Source organism: Amphibalanus amphitrite, unplaced genomic scaffold (assembly GCF_019059575.1).
Source record: "Amphibalanus amphitrite isolate SeventyFive unplaced genomic scaffold, NRLGWU_Aamphi_draft 000114F_arrow, whole genome shotgun sequence".
NCBI classification, from domain to species: Eukaryota; Metazoa; Arthropoda; class Thecostraca; order Balanomorpha; family Balanidae; genus Amphibalanus; species Amphibalanus amphitrite.
The window spans coordinates 830385-853383 of NW_024881609.1; the positions used below are offsets into that span (position 1 = coordinate 830385).

The 22999-nt window shown below is 52.4% G+C and overlaps 3 protein-coding genes across 7 annotated transcripts in view; 1 reads left to right on the top strand and 2 right to left on the bottom strand.

Moving 5' to 3' along the window:
- Positions 1–474: 474 nt before the first annotated feature.
- On the bottom strand, positions 475–7365 carry LOC122381094 (E3 ubiquitin-protein ligase Hakai-like). Of its 3 annotated transcripts, none has more exons than XM_043364868.1 (6): positions 7333–7365; positions 4963–5118; positions 4356–4601; positions 3932–4018; positions 3297–3482; positions 475–2966 (listed from the first exon to the last, which is right to left on the bottom strand). In XM_043364868.1, exons 2-6 carry the CDS (start codon positions 5086–5088, stop codon positions 2070–2072), a joined length of 1542 nt encoding a protein of 513 aa, XP_043220803.1. In that variant the 5' UTR covers positions 5089–5118; positions 7333–7365; the 3' UTR covers positions 475–2069. The 3 variants fall into 3 exon arrangements, with proteins under 3 accessions (XP_043220803.1, XP_043220804.1, XP_043220802.1); XM_043364869.1 differs by lacking the exon at positions 7333–7365 and adding an exon at positions 7290–7313; XM_043364867.1 differs by lacking the exon at positions 7333–7365 and adding an exon at positions 7094–7223.
- On the top strand, positions 7229–13203 carry LOC122381096 (pyrroline-5-carboxylate reductase 3-like). Of its 2 annotated transcripts, XM_043364874.1 has the most exons (10): positions 7229–7470; positions 7797–7929; positions 8435–8725; positions 8934–9244; positions 9443–9548; positions 9681–9928; positions 10710–10827; positions 11374–11600; positions 12029–12150; positions 12616–13203. In XM_043364874.1, the coding sequence occupies exons 2-10, from the start codon at positions 7896–7898 to the stop codon at positions 12677–12679; spliced, it is 1521 nt and encodes a 506-aa protein (XP_043220809.1). In that variant the 5' UTR covers positions 7229–7470; positions 7797–7895; the 3' UTR covers positions 12680–13203. The 2 variants fall into 2 exon arrangements, with proteins under 2 accessions (XP_043220809.1, XP_043220808.1); XM_043364873.1 differs by lacking the exon at positions 7229–7470 and having other exon boundaries at positions 7592–7929.
- Positions 13204–13236: 33 nt separating this feature from the next.
- LOC122381095 (excitatory amino acid transporter 2-like) overlaps positions 13237–22999 on the bottom strand; it is a 34234-nt gene continuing 24471 nt past the window's right edge. For both annotated transcript variants that reach the window (XM_043364871.1, XM_043364870.1), the window contains 8 exons: positions 21658–21865; positions 20981–21023; positions 19911–20134; positions 19433–19666; positions 18914–19108; positions 16804–16944; positions 14938–15088; positions 13237–14129 (listed from right to left, as the gene is read on the bottom strand). In XM_043364871.1, the coding sequence (XP_043220806.1) occupies positions 14031–14129; positions 14938–15088; positions 16804–16944; positions 18914–19108; positions 19433–19666; positions 19911–20134; positions 20981–21023; positions 21658–21865 (1295 nt within the window). In that variant the 3' untranslated portion in view covers positions 13237–14030. The remainder of the gene's footprint in view (positions 14130–14937; positions 15089–16803; positions 16945–18913; positions 19109–19432; positions 19667–19910; positions 20135–20980; positions 21024–21657; positions 21866–22999) is intronic.

Here is a 22999-nt window from a genome sequence, read left to right on the forward strand (position 1 = left end):
TACAAAGCATAGGAGGAACTGCTCGGTCTTCACATCGATAACATTTTGTACGTTTCGTCGTGTACGGTCATCCCCATCATCGGGACAGCATTTTGCGACCGATTTCATCTGGTTTGCAGCTGCCATCCATTGAAGTGCGGGCGTCTTAAATCAACTACATTATTCGCTGATGTCCGATGTGGTCCGAATATTCGCCGATCGAATTGCAAGGCTTTCAAATTGGCACAAATTACCTTCAAAATGTGACGGCGCTGGCTGTAGGAAGACATGCGCCCCCAAATTTTTGTTGGCACTTCACCAAAATGCTATACCAAATGAACCCGGAACAGTAACGCGACAGATGGCTCGTAGCCTCACTGCCAAAGTGCACATGTTTACCCCACAGCGTAGTCGCGCTTTGCTGTCTGCTTACATTTTTGCCCCATGCTTCGGAGCATAACATACAACTGAACGACTGCAAGATTGCGGCAAAGATGTGGGCAGCTAAAAAATGTATTTCTGTTTCATCGCAGCAATTCCATCAGTTAGATGGCGGAAACGTATCGGGCAAAACGCCAAAGGCTCAAAAAGCGAATGCAATGCACTGCATTTATGCATACTGGAAAGGCCCAAGGCCGAAGCCACCGACAATGGTAACGGATCAGACCGCTATGTCTGTCACGACTCGCTTCCAAGGCACGGCTAGCATCACATCATTTCGATCAGTCCACCACCCAAAGCCAACGTTCTTGCAGCTCCACGGATGGAGCCATCAACAGGCACAGATCTATCAAGTCAGGAAGACACGCCACAGCATTTAACAAGTCACCAAATGCGGTCCGCCTTGCAGTCCAGCGTAAGGCGTGTACTGACTGCGACCCAAACGCAGACGGTAAAGGCTACCACAAAGGCTTGGCCGTCCAGCCAAAGATTAACTTGGTCCAGGGTTGGCATTTTTGCCGGCAAAAACTAGTTTTTGCCATTTGCCGGTTTAAACCGGTTTTAACCGGCATAAAGTGGCAAAAACTGGCAAAAACTAAAACAGTCAAAACGCTATGCCTCTACATGCGTTTGAGCAGGACACGTTTTAAGTAGGATTCAGTCAATACAATATGCTTTCAAACAGAAGTGGTATCTTGACCATTTTAGTGTTAAATAGTTTCGTGAGTCCTCTATAATTAACCGATAAGGCGCCTTTTTGGTGAGAAAAGTGAGAAAGTGCGCCGGTGGGCGGCGAGTATTGAAGAAGTGGGAAAGGGCATCTGCCACTGACTTGTGCACCGAGCCCTACGAACCGGTTCCTAACAGTGTCAGTGCCAAATTTGTGCTTAGTCGACGTAGCCGTTCTCCCAATCTGGAAGCGTCACCCCGCACGTGCGCATGTGCAAAATGGACCCCGACCGACTATGCACGACACCCTACTAATCAGTCCCTAACGGTGTCCCAATTTGAGCGCAATCGACCCAGCCATTCTCGAGGTCTGGTCGGAAACGACTCCTGCATATGCTCATGTGCAGAAGCACACCAACAGCGATGCATGAAAGTGCACTTCCTGGTGGACATCTATTGACTACCGACAGACATTTTAAGCAGCGGTAAACTAGCGAGACAATGCTTACTGGGTCCCAATGACAGACATGACTTTGTATATTTCAACCGATTGCTTTTTAGGCAAGCAACGCAGTTTTGGCCACTTGAGTTTTTGCCAGTTTCTGCCAGTTTTTGCCACCATGGTTTCTGCCAGCCGGTTTAAACCGGTTAAAACCACTGGCAAAAACCAGTTTTTGCCACCCTCTGCCAACCCTGACTTGGTCATCATTTTTTCTTAACACAAAACGTTTACAAAATATACTGGCTGTCACCAGACCTTTCTGAATGAACGTTCACTGTGCAACAAGCACTACCGAAATGGCTTCTCATTATTTGTATTATCATTGTAGGTCCTTCATATTTATGCCACGTAGTGTTATTTTCACTTACAACGCTCTCTTCAACTTCCCATCTAAATCCGACCACCGTCAGCTGTTGGTGGAGAGTAGCCTCCCTCCCTCCCTCCCGTCACCACCCCGCCCCATATTATCGCGGTGCGCTCACCGGTAGTACCTGCCCAGCGGCGGCGGCTGGCTGGGCCAGGCCGGCGGGCTCGGCTGCGGCGGCGGCGCCTGGTACTGGCGCGGCGCCGGCCGCACCACCGGCGGCGGCACCTGCGGCGGCGGGAACGCGCGGCTGTAGCCGGCCGGCTGCGGCGGCGGCGTGCTCTGGTAGTAGGGCGCCGGCTCCGGCTGGCCGTAGCCGGGCGTCGAGTAGGCCGCCGTCGGCTGGTACCCGGTGTACTGCGGCTGCGCCGGCGGCGGGTGGGAAGGCGGCGGCGGCTCCGGCGGCGGCTCCTGACCCTGGATCGGGATCGTGATGAGGTTGCCACTGCGCTGAGAGCTGATCACCTGAATCGGCTGCTGCTTCGGCGGCGGAGGCGCCTGCTTGGCCGGCGGAAACCCGTGGTGGCCGGATCCGTGGCTGGATCCACCACCAGATCCGTGTCCCGAGCCGCGAGATCCCTGTCCAGATCCGTGCGATCCGTGCGATCCATGTGACCCATGTGATCCATGTCCACCGCCATGATGACCACGGTGACCGCCAGATCCATGCGATCCAGATCCGAGCGGACTGGATCCCACCGATCCGGCGCCGTGCGGACTCGATCCCCTGGACCCGCTGCCGTGCGGACTGGACCGGTGGGCGCCGGCGTGCGGGCTGGACTTGTAGGCGGCGGCGGCGGCGCGCGGCGCGTGTCCGCCGTGCGGGCTGTGACTGCCGGCCGAGGGGGACGGGAACGAGTGGCCGCGGACGTCGCCGCCCCGCGGGTCGCGCCGCTCCGGCGCTGGTTTCTCCTCGGGCAGTCGTCGCGGCTCGGGCGGCGCCGGCGGAGGCGGCGGAGGAGGCGTGCGCGGGGCGGGAGGTGCCCGCCGGTGCCGGTGGTTGATGTGCGCCTGTAGGTGAAAAAGGACAACCAGTTGGCACAACATCAACCACCACAACAACCCGAGATGGAATGAAAATGATGTGCAGTACCGATAGAAAAGCGATGCGTAGACCTTAATCACCGACTGGACTGGATTATATTGAGTTTACTGATTCGTATTAAATAGCCAGAAAATGAGCAAGCCGTACAATCAAAAACCAAAGAAGCCACACAGAATACTCGTACTTTTCCATTTACGCACTAAACACCACACTTAGGGCATAGGCACTACAAGGCATCCATGTTGCTGCCCTCCATCCCATTCAGACCACAGTTGATCCAACTGCTGATGACCCACCTGCAGGTCCCGTTGGCTGAGGTAGGTGCGCCGGCAGCCGTTGTTGTCGTAGCGTTTTCCGTCGTGCAGACACATGTAAAGCGTGCCAAGACCGGCGCGCTCGACGCGCACGGCACGGTCGCCGCAGCGCCAGCACTTCTCCTGGGGCTTAGCACAGTCGTAGCACAATACGTGCTTGCACGGAATCTGAGGTAGGAAGAGGTGCAATAATGAATGAATGAATGAATGAATGAATGAATGAATGAATGAATGCGTATTTAATGAATGAATGAATGAAGTAATGAATGGTAAACGAACGAACGAATGAATGAGTTAACGCATGAATGCTGAATGAATGAATGAATGAAATTATGAATTGTGAACGAACGAACGAACAAACGAATGAATGAGTCAATGGGTGAACGAACGAATGAATTAATAATGAATGGGGAATGAACGAATAAATAATAGTAACTGCATTTACATAACAAATATGAAACAAATGAATAAAATATCATTCAAAACGTACATTAATAAATTTTACCATAGTTCAAGCCTCATAAGCCTCAGAAAGTCGTATTTCTTTATACCGCGCAACGCCGGCTAATGTAGCGTACACAAACCAGCGATAAGCTAAGACGTCTCTCGGCACTCACCATACGGCCGTACAGCAGGACGGGACAGTCGCACTTTTCGCACATGTAGATGAGCGGGTTCAGCACCTTCTCTGCCATCAGGTTCACCTGACGTGGCAGGAGGTAAGACAGGCGCCGTGTCATTGCTACGCTGGAAACGATACATCGACATATGGCTGCAGCAAAGAGCACGTGCTGCGACACTTGGGTGGTCTCAGCAGCGATTAAAGATTCCACCCACGGGTGAAAACATTCGGCAAGTGATGGAACTTGACACAATGAAACAACTCTGCTTTGCTCCGCTCACATTTGGTTTTGCTGTTGTCTAGTAAAAAATATTTCTCACATATATTACTGCAAAGTTGCGGAAAAAAAACTCTTGCCACAATAAATGTACCTTATCAGCGTTACTTCACACACACACCCTCCGAGCGGCTATGTTTACCTTGTGGTTCCAGCTGAGCCGTAACATGGGCTCGGGCGGACCGCGGTCAATAGTGGTGAACGTGGCCGGCTCCAGCATCGAGATGTCGGCCTCCATGTCCAGTGTTGTAGCCGGCGGCGGCGGCGGCGATGGCGTGCGTGGCGCAGGCGCGGCCGGCGCCGCCGGGAGCGCCTCCTGGGCAGGCTCCTGCGGGTCGGCCGGCTCGGCGGGCGCCGCCGGCATCTCCTCATCGTCACTCTCGATCACCTGCGCGAGGCATTATGTTATGTTGTCAGTATCGTACCTTAAACACTTCAGAGGCTCGAGTAAAACCTCGACTGAATATGAACAGAATATCATCACAACTGCCACATTGAACAGAGAGTAGGGTGAATAATTTACATGATTGAGAGTTGAACTAACTATGCATTTGCTTTCTGCCATATTTCTGGAAATGACGATATCAATGGAAAATGGAAGAGGTTAAAATAAAGTTGAAGCTCCATTCTCCAACATTCATTGAATGTTGGTATTGTTCAGATTAATGTATAAAATGTTCAGAAGCAAGTACTGAAATCATCATCATGTCTAATGTAGACACAAGTTGAAAGATAAAAAGATAGCTTACCCTGTTTTTGCGGTTCCTCCTCCTAGCTTTACCACGGGGCTTGGAAGGAGCATGTTCTGGTGTGGAGCGAACTGCTGATCTGGTGGCTCTGTTAGCACCAGAATGCCCCTCATCTTCCACACCCATTTTTTTTTTTTTAGCAATTACAGCCTTGATCTGAAACAAATGTGAACAGTTAACTGAAGCCGTTTTCATATTACCAACCTAACATGTGTCATTGCATGGATCAATCCTAGTACCTGCATCCTACACCTGCATATTATGAATTATCAGTGGATCTTGCAATAAACTACAGGTTAAGATTTAATATCCCCATTGAATCCCAGTTACCACTAAAGGTATGCTTTAGATCTAGGATCTGTATTATTGTGGCATAAAGCCAGTACAAGGATCTTTGAGTTTAGCTGATCTCACAGAAATAACCACTCACTGCACATGTGAATCATAAAGCTTGATTTGGAACTGAACATGTTAGCTAAAACAGTCACCCAGTTCAACAGTTTTCCACTGTCTTGATATATTATCATAAACCATGGTAAATTCACATAACACAGCTTACTATAGAGTATAGAGTGCATTCATACAAACAAGATCCTATCAAGATCACTATGTTTTGCAGCCTGGAGCAAAGCTAGTGTTAAAATTTATAATCCATATGGTTGAGTCTAAAAACATAAGTAATGGAATATGGATAATGGATTTATGAGCCCATGTAATGATGTACAGTCTCTGAAAGTACCGCACATCAGTGTGGTGGATCCATCAAGCCGGAGCGTGGAAAGGTACCTACTACCTAGCATAATTAGTAGAGCAGACGTTACACAAAGGTTTTCCGACCGGCGACCGGCGAGCAGAGGCGCTGCAGGTTTGTAGGTTGTTGGGTAGGTTTGTAGGTTATAGGTTAGGTTAGGTTTCTTAAAGGTTTGTGAGAAAGAAGCATCTTTGGGTATAGTGCCTCTCGGCTCTCCTTGGTTGGGAAACCTGTGTGACGTCTGCTCTACTAATAGCAGAAAGACTCAGACTCCTTAATTTGAGTCGCCAAACCAACACCAACTGACATTCTCATCCATCCCTAGGTCAATAAATCGGACTTAACCCGGCAGTTGCTGGGGTATTTCGCCACCCACCGTTTGCTGGGGGGGGGGGGGGCGTTAAACGCCCCCAGCCGATAACTCGAGAACCAATAGGCGCAGCGAAACGCACGAGGCGGCAAACGAAAGAACGCGACGAGACGCTTCAGATGAGTACTTTAAAGTTGAATTTTGAGGTCACAGGTCGGGTCAAGGTCAGGTCAAACACCTGAAATCGGGCTTTCAGTAGCATGGACTTCAGGACTTCGCAATGGGCGCCTCTCGTCAGAAACTCTGTCAAAACGGTGCACAATCCATCATACAAGGCCTACAAGAGAGTCAGTTTCATGTAGGGGTCAGTCAAGCATAGGTCAGGGTCAAGGTCAGGTCAACCGGGTAGGCACATATCCCCGAAAATCAAAACTGTTATTCGCAACCTATGACACATGTTTTATGGGTAATTTGGGGCGTAGAACACGATGGTGACATTCATTTTATCATATGTGTACGTGTTTGGCTCAAAAAGTTCAATTTAAGAAATTCATGTATCATGGTCGTGAAGTAGTCACGAGAAATTGTCAAGATTCAGTTCAAGATTTTGGAAAATGCGGAACGATAATCAATAATCGAAGATAGCCATTTGATTGTTCATGGTATTGGCATTCTAATGGCGTTTACGGCATGTCTGTATGTCTATTCTGTGATTTTATATAATTTTTTGAACATATGCCGTTTTTGGTCGAAAACTCAGAAATCATGACGTCACTAAAACATCGATATCTCAAAAATTTTCCGGCCGATTTTTTTGAAACTTTGTCACAATAAACTTCAATCAATTCCCTACAGGTACCCAAAATTTGGCGCGCCTGCGGCGCGCCATTTTTATGCTATGGCCCGGCGAAAAAAGTGGGGGCGTTTAACGCCCCCCCCCCCAGCAACTCGCGGGTTAAGTCACGATAGAGCGGACAGACTAATTAGACGCCAGCCTAACATATTTTTGAATCAGGTGATCTTCAAGCGGTTGGTACACTTGTCAGGGAATGCCTTAAAAAATTAAATACCGGCAAACTTGTTCTTGTTCTTGTAGGATTAGGGCGCGTAGCTCAGCTGCCAGGGCTCAAGCGTCCAATACCGGCAAACTGAATCAGTGATTTCTCTGTGAGTAGGCTTGGGTAATATGTAGGTTAAGGCGGTTAAGGTACTTCCAAGGGGTCAGATTAGATTGTTTTTTATCTTGGCCGTGCCTCATCTACACACCAATACTCAGAAATCGCAAAATAATTATTGCAAATTATCATACATAAAAAACAAATGGCGCCGCAAGCACCGCATTTGTATTAAAACAAGCTGTGAAGAACACTAGCCAGCAACGATATTAATCCAAAGTGAATGACGTCATCAGCACTAAATCGTGAAGGCAGCGTAGAAAGTAAGAAAGGTAAGAACCAAGGCGATCTAATACCGTAAGAAAGAACTACCTAATAGGCGTTCAATTTGTCTTTTGACCTAAACATCACAAAAGCATCTTACAGACCCTATGAGTGAATAATATTAACCAAGCGGGCCAAGCTCAAACCAACCTTTTAATTTTCATTGGTTTGAAAGTGACGTACTGTAGCACTATTCTTGGCAGTTGTTGGCCAATCATCAGACAGTTTTCTTGATCCGTGCCATTTCTTGCCATTTCTGGCCTTTTCCGCCCATTGTGTATTGTCTATTTTATCACATGCATTTTTCGCGGGTTGTTTGATTCCAACCGTGGAGTTGGACGCAAGAGCGAAGTTGCTACATGCCCTAAACCACAACAAGAACAACAACAACAACAACATCCAACCGTGGCAGTGGATTCCAAGGATCGGGAAGATGTCAAGGGACGATACTGATACGAATATCAATGGTAAGAATATCACATGAGTCATGACCCTGTTGTTTTGAACAAAATGATGCCTAGCTTACCCTCATGCTATATTCACAAATGTAGATCAAGATAGGATATTATGTAAGTATCTGGCCCCTGAATAAAATCTGTTTGTAAATATACATTGTCCTTATTGGTCCTAACCGAGGCCCTTACCATGACTGCCCTGTCGAGTGTCGCCTGCTTGCCTTATGCCTACTGGATGACGTGTGCTACTTGGTACATACCCAATACCCATATCATGTTAAAGCGTCTAGTAATCTGCTAACATCAACATAGCCATTAGCCTAGGAGTTGAAATGAGTGAATTAACATAATGACACTGTCATCTGAGTTTGAAATAGTGTTGTTTTGCAGCTGGTGTGCTCATTTGGAAAGGTCCAGGTAGTGCTATGCATGCCCACAGCGGCTTGCAGTCCTATGGTCTTGATGTGGCAATGCCCATCTGCGCATGCAGCATTCTCATTGACACTGTCCATTCCAGTGATCCTGGATGCCAATGCTTTGGCTGACAACAGAAATGACCATCTAGAGCTTCAGTCTGAGGACAGAGTATCAGCAGCTGAGGCAGGGCCCAGTGGCTCACAGGATTTGGAAGCTATGGAGGCTGGGGATGGTGATCCCAGTGCTGACTTCAACATAGAGGAGGCTGCTGAACAGGAGCTGGGTGGATCAGAAGAAGAAATACATGTGACTTTGCAGCCAGCAACCGCAACCAAGGACTACTACTTTCAGAAGTACAAGGAAGAGTGGGAGGAGCTCCCTGAATTCAAAGGTTGGTTTGCATGTTATTCATCAAAAGTTGGTAAGAATTTATTAGAGTCTGGTTTCTTGATTCTTGATTCTTGAAGTTTCTTCAACCTTGATTCTTGATTTCTTAAGAACTTGTGGATGCAGTCCTCAAGTACGGGCTGTACAGAAATAAAAAGTCAATCTTGAAGAGTGTTAACTGCCCACCCACCCCCACCCCTCCCCAACTCCAGGCTGGCTGCGGCCTGTGGCCGATGATGTGTACAAGGCAGAGTGTTTGGTGTGCAAAACGCATCTGCGCTGTCACAAGCTGAAGCTGCGCCAGCACGCCAAGAGCAGGAAGCACCACCTGAACATGGTGTCGGGCTCGCAGAGGCTGCGCACTCAGGCGAAGCTGCTGACGCTGCGGAAGGAGCGACGCAGCTTCGGCCGCCGGGTGGGCGGGACCAGCACGGGCATGGGGCGCGGAGGAACGCCGGCCCGCCGCGCCGCCGCACGGGAGCAGGCGCCGCGGAGCGCCGCCCAGCAGGACGTCTCCTATGGGGTGAGCGCCACCGGGACGGTGGAACGGAGTCGATAGCGCGGGACAGGGCGGGATTTCACAGGACTTCTGCCGATGTGGGTTGCAATACGGGATGTCTAATGTGAATAGCGTGGCTTACGGAATGTGCTACATATTCCATGCGTGTTATGTCTAGGTGAAGACAAACTGACGACCTACCACCATCTCTCCATCTGCCAGGACATGGGCCGGGTGACGTACTCGATCGGCCTCGGCGGCAACAAGGTGGGCTTCATCGGAGCCGGCACCATCGCGCAGGCCATCGCCCGCGCCATCCTAGACAAAGGTGCGTGTAACAAGTGGTTGTTTCGGTGTAGAGGCGGTGGGCGGGGAAGATTCGCCTGTTTCAGTTGCGCTGCTCGGATGTCCCTCCGCGCCCGTGCCGTGCGCTCACTCCTCCTTCCCCCGCTGGCCCCAGGTGTGATCCACTCGGGTCGTATGACGGTGGCGGCGCCGTCAGCGCGCAACCTCTCTCGCTGGAGCGGCTGGGGCTCGGCGGTGACCAACAGTAACGACCTGGTCGTCCAGGCGTGCCACGTGGTGTTCCTGTGCGTGCCGCCCGCGGTGGCAGTGGAAGTGCTGCACGCGCTTGCGCCCAACCCGCAGATCGGCGAGCGCTGCTTCATCTCCGTGGTGCCCGGACTGGGCCGAGAGCGGATCGAATCGGTGAGAGCGGGGAGGGATGCTGAGAGAGGGGAGGGTGGTGGGGATATGGAGTGGTGCGTGGGGAAGAGAGACTGGAGTGGGAAGGAATCCCGTGGATGTGGTTTCAGTAGGCTGGGTTTAAGATGTGTTAGAAACGACCTTGTTTCAGTTGGCAATTTTCTCTCAGTTATTTGACATGAATGCCTAACTAAAGTCCGTTTTTCTTAAGTTTGCCCCTCACTGTAAACGTCTCTTTGAACACAGCACGAGAATTGCTAGCTGAATTACTGAGAAAACTGGTTAGCGCACATTGTATTGTAGATATGAATAATATTTTCAAAAATAAGCTTTGAACACCGACGATTTAACGTTATGTTAAGCGCCGTGCAATTTATTCATTAGTTCAGACATAATTCCTGAGAAGTCGTCTATCCCTGTGGGGCTGTAGGTATTGGCAAATACGAGCTACGAGTCTGTGAAATAGTAAATAAATTTGATGAAATTGATCGTCTGTGAAATTTGGTCAAATCAATGTGCGCCAACCAGTTTTCTCAGTAATTCAGCTAGCAATTCTCGTGCTATGTTCAAAAAGACGTTTACAGTGAGGGGCAAACTTAAGAAAAACGGACTATAGTACGATAATTTTTTATCGCTCAAATGCATGTTCCGGCTTCTGGCCACATCACGTCGGTCAACCTGAATCGTCAACTCTTCTTTACTGGCTAAACAATCATCGAATGGCTGTCTGCTTAGTACCCGGCCGCGCCACCTAACCCGTTCTTCCCCTGCTCGCCGCTCTCAGATCCTGGCGTCCAAGTTCGTGCCGCCGTGTGCGCCGGGCGACGTGCAGACTCTGGGCTCTGTGTACGTGGTCCGGTGTATGGTGAACCTGGCCGTCCGCACCGGTGCCGGATGCTGCGGTGAGTTCCCAACACGCTCCGCAGAGCAGCTGGTGTGTATTTGGGTTGTGAGTTTGTGTGTGGTTCAATGCAACGCTAGCTACGCCTGCCTAGTTCAAAATCAGCGTGCGGCTTTCGAGCAATGAAAATGCCGCATTTATTTCGCCATTTGATTTATCAGTTCCATTCAACATTCAGGCTTTGCTTGCAGTGCACTGCAGCTGACTGCAGAGGCTGCTCTGTGTTTCACCTCTCTCCCCTGCCCTACAACCTACTCCGTTCCGGACAAGTGACTGGTAACTGTGGGCTGTGTTCTAATCCCGCTCCCCTGTCTTACTGCCTACTCTGTGCCGGCCAACCTGCCCGACCGCTGGCCGCTAAGTGTTCTGACTCCCCTCCCCGGTCCTATAGCCTACTCTGTGCCGGCCAACCTGCCCGACAGCTGGCTGCTCAGTGTTCTGACCTCCCCTCTTCCCCACCTACCCTCTTACAGCCTACTCTGTGCCGGCCAACCTGCCCGACCGCTGGCCGCTAAGTGTTCTGACCTCCCCCTCCCCGGTCCTCCAGCCTACTCTGTGCCGGCCAACCTGCCCGACAGCTGGCTGCTCTGTCTGGAGGTGATGTGCGGCGCTATGGGAGTCAGTCAGCCGCTCGACGACGCCCGACTGGACGCGTTCTCAGCGGCCGTCTCGGCCGGCCCGGCCATGGCGCTGGCCTTTTGTGAAGCGCTGACGATGGGCGCGGCCAATGTCGGCCTGCCCTGGCACGTCGCCAGGAAGATGGCCGCACAAACGGTGAGTGAACGACAGAGGGAACGTTGGGATATGGAGGCCGCTATAGGACGAGAGATTCCGGATGGTTGGGACGAGGGATTCCGGAGGACTTTGATATGGAAGGTCGCCGTTACATCCCGCATGAGAAGTGAAATGGAAGAAACATCTATTTTTAATTTGACAATGTTTTAGTCATTTTGCGATCTGCATGGAAATGTTTTCTTGAAATATATTGTGAATAAATTTCATTTTCAAGTAGTTACCTATGGCCTATTTTCTCGTAACGGATCGACATTATCAGCTTACTCTTACAATCACCGGCTTTCTCTATCAATTGAACGATTGTTTCTGTTGTCGTGTCTTATTTTCCGTACACATGCGCGTCATGCGGCCACCCACCCCCGGGCTGTCCCGTTCACGTTTTACCACTACCCGTGCTCTGTTCCTAGCTGGTGGGCGCGGGCCACCTGCTTCTCGACGCAGACAGCCCGGCGACGCTGAGCGAGCAGGCGGCTCCTCCGGGCGACCCCGGCCTGTCGGCACTGATGGCGCTGCAGCGGACCGACATGAAGTGAGTGAGGGGAGGAGAAGGGGGGTGGGGAGGGACCCCGGTCTGTCGGCACTGATGGCACTACAGCGGACTGACATGAAGTGAGTAAGAGAAGGGGCGGGGAAAGGGACCCCGGTCTGTGGGCACTGATGGCGCTACAGCGGACTGACATGAAGTGAGTGAGGGGAGGGGGGGGGGGGGCGAGGACTGCTGCAGCTGTAGTGCTGACGGGAGGGAGGGCTTATGCGGTTCGAGACAAACAAGTAGATCGATGTACTCGTAAGCAGGGACAGATTTGTATGAGCGATAAAGGCATACAGTACTAACTGGAAAGTTGGCTCTAGAACAGAACTTGTCATCAGCAGCAGTGTCGTTAGCATCAACTGACGGCTGACCGTTTGCAGCCTCTGTGTCCGGCGACGTGCCTCCTTCACCTCCGTGCGGTATATGTATCTCGTTACAAGACACTGCGTGTATCTGCCGCAGGTCGGGCGTGGCGGCCGCCGTCCAGGCCTTCCAGAGGGCAGTGCGAAACACTTTCGGCGAGTGAAGTGTCCCGGTTCGTCATTGACAGAAGCAGCACCGCTCATAGCATCATCGTCATTGACAGAAGCAGCACCGCTCACACCATCATCAGCATCTTCACCAGCGAATGAAAGGCCAGTCCCCACTGTTCAATGGGCAAAAGTGTACGATACTCATAAAGAGCATGTGGACTGTGGAGTAGCTGCAGGTGCAGTGGTGCGAGATTATGCCGCACTACGGTACGTAGTGAACGTTGCAAGCCATTGTGCGTGTTGATTGATGCCGTTGCGTGATGACAAAAGAAATGTGCCATTTCTAGTGTCTTTAAAGCCGCACGTTGTGAGTTGTTCCATAAAGTGCTTTCAGAATACCGAGATGCATGCAGCATCGTCAGCTGTTTTAGTGTCTGAATGTGGATCGGTGGTAGTTATTTTCATGCAACCAATGCGTGATGCAGAAAGGACATAGACTGTTGGTAATTGGAGTTTAATGCGAGATATACTGCACATTTCTCATCAAAGCTCCAATAAAGCCCACAATCAACCGGCATTGTGCCTCCTCACATGTCGAGAAAAAAAGGAGTTTTGATAGTATGGTGTATTAGATGCACGGACAATGCAGAATCTGCTAAACCATCGCCTTTTCCAGAACAGCACACCCAGCCTTCTTGGAATCAATAGCTCTCTCTACCTCCTGAATTCTTTTCTGATTTCTAGCTCATTGCGATTGAAAGCACATGCCATTTTCTATCCGAGATGTTTTCTAACTTGCACTTACAATTAACATGTTATAACCACCAATAGCTCGCATAACTCGCAGGACTGCTGGATGAGACAGTGATTTCCGCCAGATGCTCGGGTCAGCCATGTTAATGTGTGTGGGAGTGCAGCTCCAGTATGATAAGCCTCTACGGGCGGTGCGTTATGAAGCCCCGAATATCGGGACCCAGCCGTACGCAACGGTCTGAAAGTGAATATTCGGATTTTATGTTATGAAGGTTTGGCCTTGCTGGTATAATATTGCGTGCAAATGTACCTCTTTGCGTGGTACGTATACCTTTGGCCACTCTCCATTGCCTGCTTAGAGATACTCTGCGCTCCGCTGCAATTACGAGTAACACTGACAACCTTAACGCCACCGATAACACAGAAGCACATGATCAGCGGGCTGCGGCCACGCCGAGGGAAGTACAGCTATACGGCGCGTCAGCGCTTCTCATCACAGAAATCGGCTCCTCCCTACTCGCCCGACCTGCCCGGTCCGAGGGCTGGCCCAGAGCGCCTGATAGCGACATCGCACGACTACACAACGAGAGCCGAGTTACAGAAAGCGAGCACGCCGCGGCGGCAGGAGCTGAACTACGGCGCGGCACCCGTTCACATGTCAGAGTGGTTTGCCAGCGGGGCGCCGCCGTTCGGCTTCTCAGACATCACCTCCACCTTGGTATCGCGGGCGGCAGCGGCGCTCTTGGTCGGCTAGAACAGACAGGCGCGGTCAGAGGTCAGAATCAGTTGCGAACCAGAGGATCGACTCGGTCAGGAACAGGGATGTTCAGAGTCGAACTGAGTCAGGTAGTTCTTAAATGTGGCAGCCCCTCGACGATGAAATAAAGAAACTAAAGGCAACTAATGGTCCCAGGATTGATGTAGCTAACGGATCGGTTGAATTATCTTGGAAGCTCGGAGGGAGCTGAATTGACGCTGACGTCAGCACTGCGATCGCTCCCGGTCGCGACCTTGGCCCCGTGTAACACCCGTGGGTCGATAATTAAGTTTCCTGCGATACCGGCGGATATTGCCAAAAAGTCCGGCCGATATGACCGTGTTCATTAGCGGCACGTATCGACCCGCACTTACCGACTGGACCTAGGCGGCAGGGCGAGGGAGCAATGTCGTTAGATGACGGCACCGGCTACCGATCTCAGCAAATTGGGGCCCCGGGCGAGCGATAGTGAACAGAGCTCATGGTAAAAGTCTAACGAATAAAGTTCGACGGGGGCTGGAATTTTACTCATGATTGACCGCAGTCAGCTATCAAATATCTGTCTCTAGATGTCAGAAGTTGAAATCAAATAAATGGTTTGAATCAAACCAATGAAATGTAACTGCCAACTCCACCAATGGCTGAGCTCCACTGGCCTTGACCTTTTCCCCCTCCCCTCCCCTGATTAATCAGCCGTCTGTCCCCTCCAATTCCCCGTCTCATCTCTCCGAGCTGAGCGACACGCCCTCCCGATTGGTGTCTCGCCGCCCCCGGGCCCGCCCTGGCCTCCCTGTGTCTCACCAGGGGGCTCTTTTCGCCGTCCTCGATGGAGACGGCGTCGGGCGCGTCGCTGGTGGTGTCAGAGCGCAGGTCGCTCAGCTCGGAGCGGCTCAGGTGAGCCACAATGGCCGCCGTGTAACAGTCGCCCAGACAGTTGTTGGTCGAACGGAACCTGTGCGATAAGTGGGTAGAGAATGGTCAGCGATGGTTCAGAAGGAGCTCGTGAGGCAGGTGGCGTTGACATCGGCAATGAGAAAGTTTCGTAGGTTGTGCGAGCTCAATTGGTGGTATACGAGTTTGAGCTGCCTTTTTAATATGAGTTTGAGCTGCCTCAGGTCTCTGAGCATTGAAGATCCACAACGTGTCAGTGTTATATAAGCTTTGAACGTTGACTAAAGCGCCTTTCCCCCATGACGGTCAATAATGTCCTAACTGGCTGTGACTGAGTCACCGCGGCCTCTGTTGGTGCAGGGCTTATGCGTCAGCGTCTTACACCGTTCCGTGCTTCTATCCTCAGGATACTGAAATCCTTCTCCTCCACGCCGCAACCCCCCTCCGGGCTGGACAGGCAACTTAATCTCATGCGGGCTGCTCCCTTGGAGCGGCACCGCTGCTCCCGAGGGAGCGCACCCCGTAGCCGGGTGCAATGAGTGCCTTGGGGCTGGGTGGCCTGTCCTCTGGACGGGCTCAGCCCCGGCGACTCACTAGGGTGCCTGCCCAGACCAATGTCTCCCCCTATATCCTATCATCCTCCCGGCTCTGAAATGGTCTAATTGGACCGAAAGGGCCTAATCCAACAAAACAAAACAAACGTCAGCGTCTGACACCAGTCGCTGCTATTTCTGATTCATGTCCATTAATTTTCCAACTCCATTAAAACAGCGGTCAATGACGTAAATCGTGAGAATCCACTGACGCCCGCCATTATACTAAGGTGGGTCACTGCCCGGGATCTACAGTAGTCCCTGGAACCGTTCGCATGCCTACCAACAGTCTCAATCGTGGCATATTACATCATCAATGCGTCAGCATGCCTACCAACAGTCTCAATCGTGGCATATTACATCATCAATGCGCACCGTCGGACTGTCTACATTCGTCAGAGAGGACGGATTATGGCTGAGTCATACTGGACTAAGATCTTCTCTCCGACAGAGTCGATCGGTAACTATGGCAACGAGACGCTGTCGGCGGATTACACCGTCTGGCGCGCAGACTCGGCCTGATCAGACGACGTAGCGGGTGTAACCGACCCCGGGGACTCGCCGCGAACCCGGACCCGTGCCGAAGTATCCGGGTCCAAACACTCGGTCAGAGCTCGACCTGGCGAGGTTGATTGCGACATCCCCAGGGACCTCAAATATCACCGGCATAATGCAATTTGGCAGGCTTACGGAGCTTTGGCACGGAACTGTTCAAACGCAATAGCACGGACCCAAGTTCACGGAAAATATGCCTGACATTTCAATCACGCTCAACTGGATACGATTCTGTTTCACCTCTAGTGCGTCACAAGCCATCGCTGGAGATCCCGTGAGGCCGGGGATGGACCCCTGTGAGCCCACTATGTGCCAACTCTGAGCTCTCAGAGACCAGTGTTTGCCCTTCGAGACTGGTGGGTGACTTCACACTTTCAGAGAACCTTAGATTGTTATGAGGGTCTTCCATCGTCTTGTGGTCCCTGAACTGTGGGTCTGTGCAAGCTTGCAGTTGACCCTCACAAGCTTTGACACAATGAACAATGAACTTGCACTCGCACAATGAACATTGATCATGTTGACACAGGTGTTAGATGTTCACTTATTCGGTTGATGAGGAATTAGGTGAATTACTGCTCAGTGCTCAGGCTCTGTATGCTACCCCGTGCCCTCCCGAGTCCCGACTGACCGGTCGACGAGCCAGTCGACGGCGAACAGGAGGCTGACGTCCGGGATGGGCGCCTCGATGGCCTGCAGCACGATCACCATCAGCACCAGGGCTGCAGAGGGCACGCTGGCCGACGCCACGCTGGCTGCGGTGGCCGTCAGACTGCGGGTCAGAGGGGGGGGGGGGGCGGTCAGAGGGCCAATGGTGGGCGAAAATGGCAGTAGGTGGTGGGGAGTGTGCGCGTTGCGTAGACAAGTGGTTTCGGGCTTCGGAGTGGGCGTGAATCATAGTTGTCGGAATGAGTGGGACATTTTAGAAACACTGGACAGTGGACATCGAATTGGACACTGGACACACACTGTGCCGGACATTGAACTGAACAGTGGACATGTAAGGACACCTTAACTGTCCGTCATTTATCATTATGAAACACACTCATCACTCCGTCATTGGGGTGGGCATTCGGAACTTAAGGCGGTCACCATAGGGTTCGCGTGTCAAAGAAGCTGGATTATCAAACATGGCACATCCTCTAGCCATCGATTTAATTCCTCGTAGTTCATCCATGAGCTTCCTAACAGAATTATGATGAGGGATCGGCTTGTGGAGCTTGTATGGCCTCCTCGTCGCTGCAACGGCGTAGTTTTCGTGTTGGCTCGCAAAGCCGACTGAGTGGATCTTCCCGGCTATCGATCGGCTGCAGCGTCACTCCACTCAACTATGTCGGCGAGTACGTGGCCGTAGTAGCAGCTGGCCACTACTTTTTCCCATTTCGGTCGCCGGGGAGATGGTTGTGGACATGTGCCTCACCAGGCGGCATTTCTCTGAGTAAGAGACGTTCATCTAATATCGCCGTTGGGCGAGGCTGTGACCGAGCTGCTTAGCGACACCGTCCAGCCGCCCGCCGCCCTCAGAAGGTAGAATCAGCCGCCTGGGCGGCGCTGGGCGGGGGCGTGGGCGGCCGATCTCGGCCAACTCACGCGATCGATTCAGTCGGCCGGCGCCCGAGACGGGAGAGCGGCTGACGCCACCGCCGGCCGAGCACGCAGCTCGGATCGCGAGCTGGCAGAAAGCCCTAACGTCTGGCTGAGACAGCCACAGCGCGGCCGACAGAGCCGGCCTCAAACAGCGGCAGCAGAGTCCCCGGGGAGACGACACGGGACGGGAAAAATACGGGCGAGGCATTGGCCGAACTACGGGACCGAGGAAACTGCTAGGGCCCATGTGCAACTGGAAATAAAAATGGTATATTTAACTAGCTAGTAGCTTGGGTAGAAATTATATTTTACTTTTGCAACGTTCTTGAGGTGCTATCGTTAATCAATTATTCATTTTTGCACTCATTGATCCACTTTAGTGGAAGCCTTCACGGAAGACGTTCGAATTCATCTTCTTTGGCAGAGAGCGTGGCGTCATCAGGACCTCATTACTGAAGGCAGGGAAGTAAACAGGCCCGAAACTTCATTAGTCCATTAAACTACCCGGTCAATATTACGCTAATGAGAAATAACGCTGCAAAGTGAGCGACTAAAATTAATCCATAGCCTCTTGGCTGCCAAGGGAAGACTCTCATCGTGAGTTTCCTTAAAGGTTCCTAGAATCCTTCCATCTGCATAAAGAAGCTTTCACATGAAGTGAAGTGCGATTGGTTTTCGTCTCTAAGCTCACAATCCACAGAAAGTGTTCGGCAAACCACTAAGCGTTTCCAATACAATTATCGATAAAATCCCGATGCAGCTGCTCGCAGTGGACCCCCAGCCGTTGTTTGGCGAACCTCTCGTGATTTCGGTCTTCTCCAGCAGACTGTTTCCCGGCCGACAGTCTGCTGGCGGCCGTAGGGAGCCCTCCGAAATGTTCGCATATTACAGCACAAACAACATCCAATTAGCAAGCGACAGATATTACAGAGAGTGAAAAATGGCTAGTGAGCACCTGCACACCAGACAACAGAACGAATAGCGACGGGCATTCGCCTGCAGATAACAACAGCAGAGTTCCGCCAAGTGCTGGAGCCGGTAGAACGAACTTTGCTCCACCTTTACCCACATAGGCAGCTATGGAAAATCGATCCCACCACACCGCTAACCCCTCTGAGCTGACTGAGCTTACTCAGTCCCTGCCTTTCACTCACGCCACGGTGACGAGGTTGCCGACGTCGAGCGACATGTTGTTCATCTGGGCGATGAAGATGGAGGCGACCGAGACGAACAGCGCCGTGCCGTCCATGTTGACCGTGGCGCCGATGGGCAGAACAAACCGACTCACCCGGCGGTCCACCTTAGCCTTGTCCTCGACGCATTTCAGCGAGATGGGTAGCGTGGCCGCGCTGGGGGCAGGGGAGGGAAAGGTGCCGTGTCAGTGTGTGATGTGTCTCACTAAACAACGCGTCCCTAACAGTTAGAAACAATCGATTTGGAAAGCGCTAACGTGTTAATATTATGATTCTCTCACTGGGCCACCTTTCATTGCAATGTAAGCACCAGGACGATGCATGACACTCGTTTCTCACGACACTTGGGATGCGCTATATAATATCCCGCCATAAAGTCCAACAAGAACCATAAATCTAGCAGCTCGCGAGTTAATGGCACCATAAATCCCCCCGTTGATGGCTGTCCCGGGTCACTACCGTCCCACGTGCAGTACTCACGTGGAAGCCGTAGCGAAGACGGTGAGCCACGCCTCGCGCATGTGCCAGAAGAAGGGCCACGGGTTGCGTCTGACGATGGCCAGGTAGAGCAGCTGCATGATGATGAGCTGGTAGATGAGCACGCCGACCACCACGGTGACGATGAAGAGGCCCAGCTGCTCCATGATGATGCCCAGTTTCGGCACGGCCAGGATCTTGCCGCAGATGATGGAGGCGATACCCAGCGGCGAGCACCTGCGCAGAGAATCGGGGTTAGGGGAAATAGCGATTAGTTCAGACGAACACTGAAGCCTGCAAACGGTCTCCGTGGGGACAATGGTTGTATGTGATGCTGTTGGGATGGGAGCGGTATTTAGCTGCAAGAGAGTAGGTACCAGCACTCGGCAGACTTCGGATTAAAGCGTGCATCTTCTGCTCCAATTGGCCTCCTTCATGATCACAAACACTTTGACACTCACATATGATACCAAACACTCACCACATGATCCCCGACACCATGCGCATGATGACCTCGTCGACGACGGCGAAGAACTGGATGACAACGCGCGCCTTCTCGCCGAGTGTTCCCAGCACGGTGCCGAAGACGATGCAGAAGAAGATGATGCCGAGCGTGTTGGTGCCGGGCCGGTACTCGACCGAGCGCTTCATCAGCTGCTCCGTCACGTTCTCGGCGCTGGCCACTGGCTTGTAGATGGTCTGCGTCTAAAGGGGACGGCCGTCGGCTAGTCAGCGGCCCGTCCGCGGCGCCGGAACGGGGATGGGACAAAGGAGCACTGGCTAGGCCAGCCCGGGACAGCGGTATTAGTTAATCACTTAGGAGGTGCGAGGGGCGATCGCAAGACGCGACCGCTTCACTCGCACAGTATGAAGAGATGATGATATTGGGTTATGTAGACAGATGATTTACGATTAGCCTGAGAGGTGGTGGCTCCAGTGAAGTCTAAGGAAAGTAACTGAAACTCGAAGAAAATCTCACACGACTTACTTTGAAACGTTATCAGAAAATGTGAAAGTAAATGATTGGCTACACAATTGAAGTCACGTGAATGCAACTAGAACAAAAAATGAACAACGAAAGTAAACGTTATGGGTAAACAAAAATCGTGTTTTGGTTGTACGCCACAGTTATAGAATCAGATATCCGATAATAATTGGAACAAGGTTATGGTAAATTTGACAACGGCATGATTTCAAACAGCAGGAAATGCGCGTAATAACACTGACTTATTGCTCACAACTCACACACTAAAAGGACAATGTAGAATGAAAATTAACAGCAGGACGTCGAGTTAAAAGGAAATAACAATGACTCTATATAAACACCGGAATGAATGAATCAATGGGTGGATGTCCTTATATCAAATTCCAAGACGAACAGTAACATGCAGTACATTCCAGTGGAGGGAGGAGGCCCGGGGACGGGACGGAGCGGAGCCGGGGTCGGACTACCAGCTCCGCCCCCGACACACGTACGCTCTACGTAGCGCCCCACCACCGCCGAGCCCACGTCGGGCCCGGCACGGACCGACTACCGACTCAAGTAAGTACCTGCTCGAAAGAGGCTTGGAACAGATTGTCTGGGAAGACGTTTCTGAAAAAGAGAACCTGCGCGGTAACGGCTACGTCGACCGGCGCCGAGCCAAGCGCACACAGAGAGCACGGAAACGGCGCGCTCCCCCGCGACCCCGACCTCACCCCTGAGTCCTGACACCTGACCCCGGCGGCGAGACGACCCCGCCGGGCGCGCCGCGGCCACGCCCGGTACCGGGAGACGAGCTCAGCCCACAGCCCGGCCCGCCGCCGAAATAATGGCAGCGCTATCACTGACGGCAGCACTGAACGGCCCACTTTAAACCCAATTGGCTGCGAGTGCAAAGCCAGTGTTTGGCTGAGCGCACCGCAAATATTGCGCCAATCGGCGGCCCATGGATTAGTGACGAATGACGAACGAGCAAACCATCAACTGCCTAAGCACGATTGCCAAAATTACGTCAACGACGAACAAAATACAGGGTCGGAGCATGCAATCCGCCCGTTCACTTTGCCTGGCAAGAACCTCACGAAAATCTTCATCTAGTTGAGCACTGTGCAATCAAACATCCCAGCAAATCTCATCGTTTCACCCTGACCCCCCCAAAAAAAAAACACCCTTCCCAAACTGAATCACATAGCCTGAATCAAGCGTTGTGCACCCCCCGTGGTGCCCCGGCTCGCGCAGGACGCACCTGCCGAGGTCCAACAGGCCGTCCATGATGGTGGCGCGGCGGCTCTGGTCGCTCTGCTCGATGGCGTTGCGCATGGTCGGATCGCCAGGATGGATGGCGACCACCAGCAGAATGCCCAGTACGGCGTTCAGCAGAGACGTCAGCACGAAGTAGATGACGGTGCGCATCGCGATCTTGCCGTTCATGCGGGCGTTCAGACTGGCCGAACCTGCGGGCAGATAAAGGAGCCGGTCATTGGGTGTGTCGGTGTGGGACTTGTTCGATAGACACTTGGGTGGGGAGTGAGGTAGGGATGGGGTCGAGGACAGTGGCGCAGTGGAGGCCATGACAGTGTCGACTACTCTGCCTCCTTGAGTCTAGGGTAAAGGTCACCATGGGTAAGCTGGCTCATATTGGTAGGTGACTGAGCCATCGGTCAAGATAATTAGATGGTTGCACGTTAATTATTCCTCTGTAGAAGGTAACATGCGCTGTGCCTCAAATCTTCAGCGCTATTGGAACTGTCAGCGAGCCGTAACTTGGACATGGGCTGAGCGCCGCTCGCTGGCAGCCGCCCCCTACGCGCGCTCTGTCGTTTTCTAGTTTTTCCGCGGAAATAGTGCCAGTGTTCTTTCAAGTATCAGCGGTGTCGAACAGTTCTAGCTTCGGCAATGCGTGGTGATTTTCGTTCGTCCCTCATCTAGTGGGCTTGCGAATAATATTCAAGTTTGTTTTTACTCTTCAAGACCACCGAAGGCCTATGCCATGGCCCTCGTTTCTTTCGACCAAAATTCTACCGGTTTTAGAAGAGCTCCACCAGCCAATCACACGGCTCGGTCGTCATCTACCGCCTCACGCGCCGCACGTTTCACCGTCGTCGACTCCGACGGTCGTCGGACACTCGGACCAGGGGCGAAACCCTCATGGACAGACCCATTAATCTCCCGCCCAGCGGCGGAGTAAGGCGGCACTGCAGGGGGAGACGGGCCGGCCGCCACGTCCAGGCGCGCCGCAGACGTGCCATAGAGTACGAGCGGCGCCCGAGCCGCGGCCGTGTCCTGATCCCCCTAACAGGCAGCCCCGGACCCGCCCATGCAGGACGAGACCGGACGGCTGAACCCCGGGATGGGCCGGGCCTGCCAGCGGACAGCAGCCGGCAGGAAGGCGTTGGGGCCAGTGGGTCCCGCCGTGTAGAGCGCCACCCTTCACGTGGTGAAACCAACCGGTGTCTGCCCCGGCACACTCTGAGCATCGGTCATTCATACATCAGTGGAAAGCCAGCTGACAACACGTACGACCGGGCTTACCTTCTAGCGGTGCGTGAGAGGGTGAGGGGTGGTGCGAATAGCAAAATCGCCCAGAC

What these genes read in the sequence shown, in the direction of transcription:
- LOC122381096 (XM_043364874.1), top strand. Translation starts at nt 7,896, where the DNA reads ATGTCAAGGGACGATACTGATACGAATATCAATG. An exon ending in CACCGGTGCCGGATGCTGCG is followed by an intron (nt 10,828 to 11,373) that starts GTGAGTTCCCAA and finishes CCGGTCCTCCAG; the next exon opens with CCTACTCTGTGCCGGCCAAC. An exon ending in CTGCAGCGGACCGACATGAA is followed by an intron (nt 12,151 to 12,615) that starts GTGAGTGAGGGG and finishes TATCTGCCGCAG; the next exon opens with GTCGGGCGTGGCGGCCGCCG.
- LOC122381094 (XM_043364868.1), bottom strand. Translation starts at nt 5,088, where the DNA reads ATGGGTGTGGAAGATGAGGGGCATTCTGGTGCTAACAGAGCCACCAGA. An exon ending in GGAGGAACCGCAAAAACAGG is followed by an intron (nt 4,602 to 4,962) that starts GTAAGCTATCTT and finishes TGCCTCGCGCAG; the next exon opens with GTGATCGAGAGTGACGATGA. An exon ending in TCAGCCAACGGGACCTGCAG is followed by an intron (nt 2,967 to 3,296) that starts GTGGGTCATCAG and finishes TTTCACCTACAG; the next exon opens with GCGCACATCAACCACCGGCA.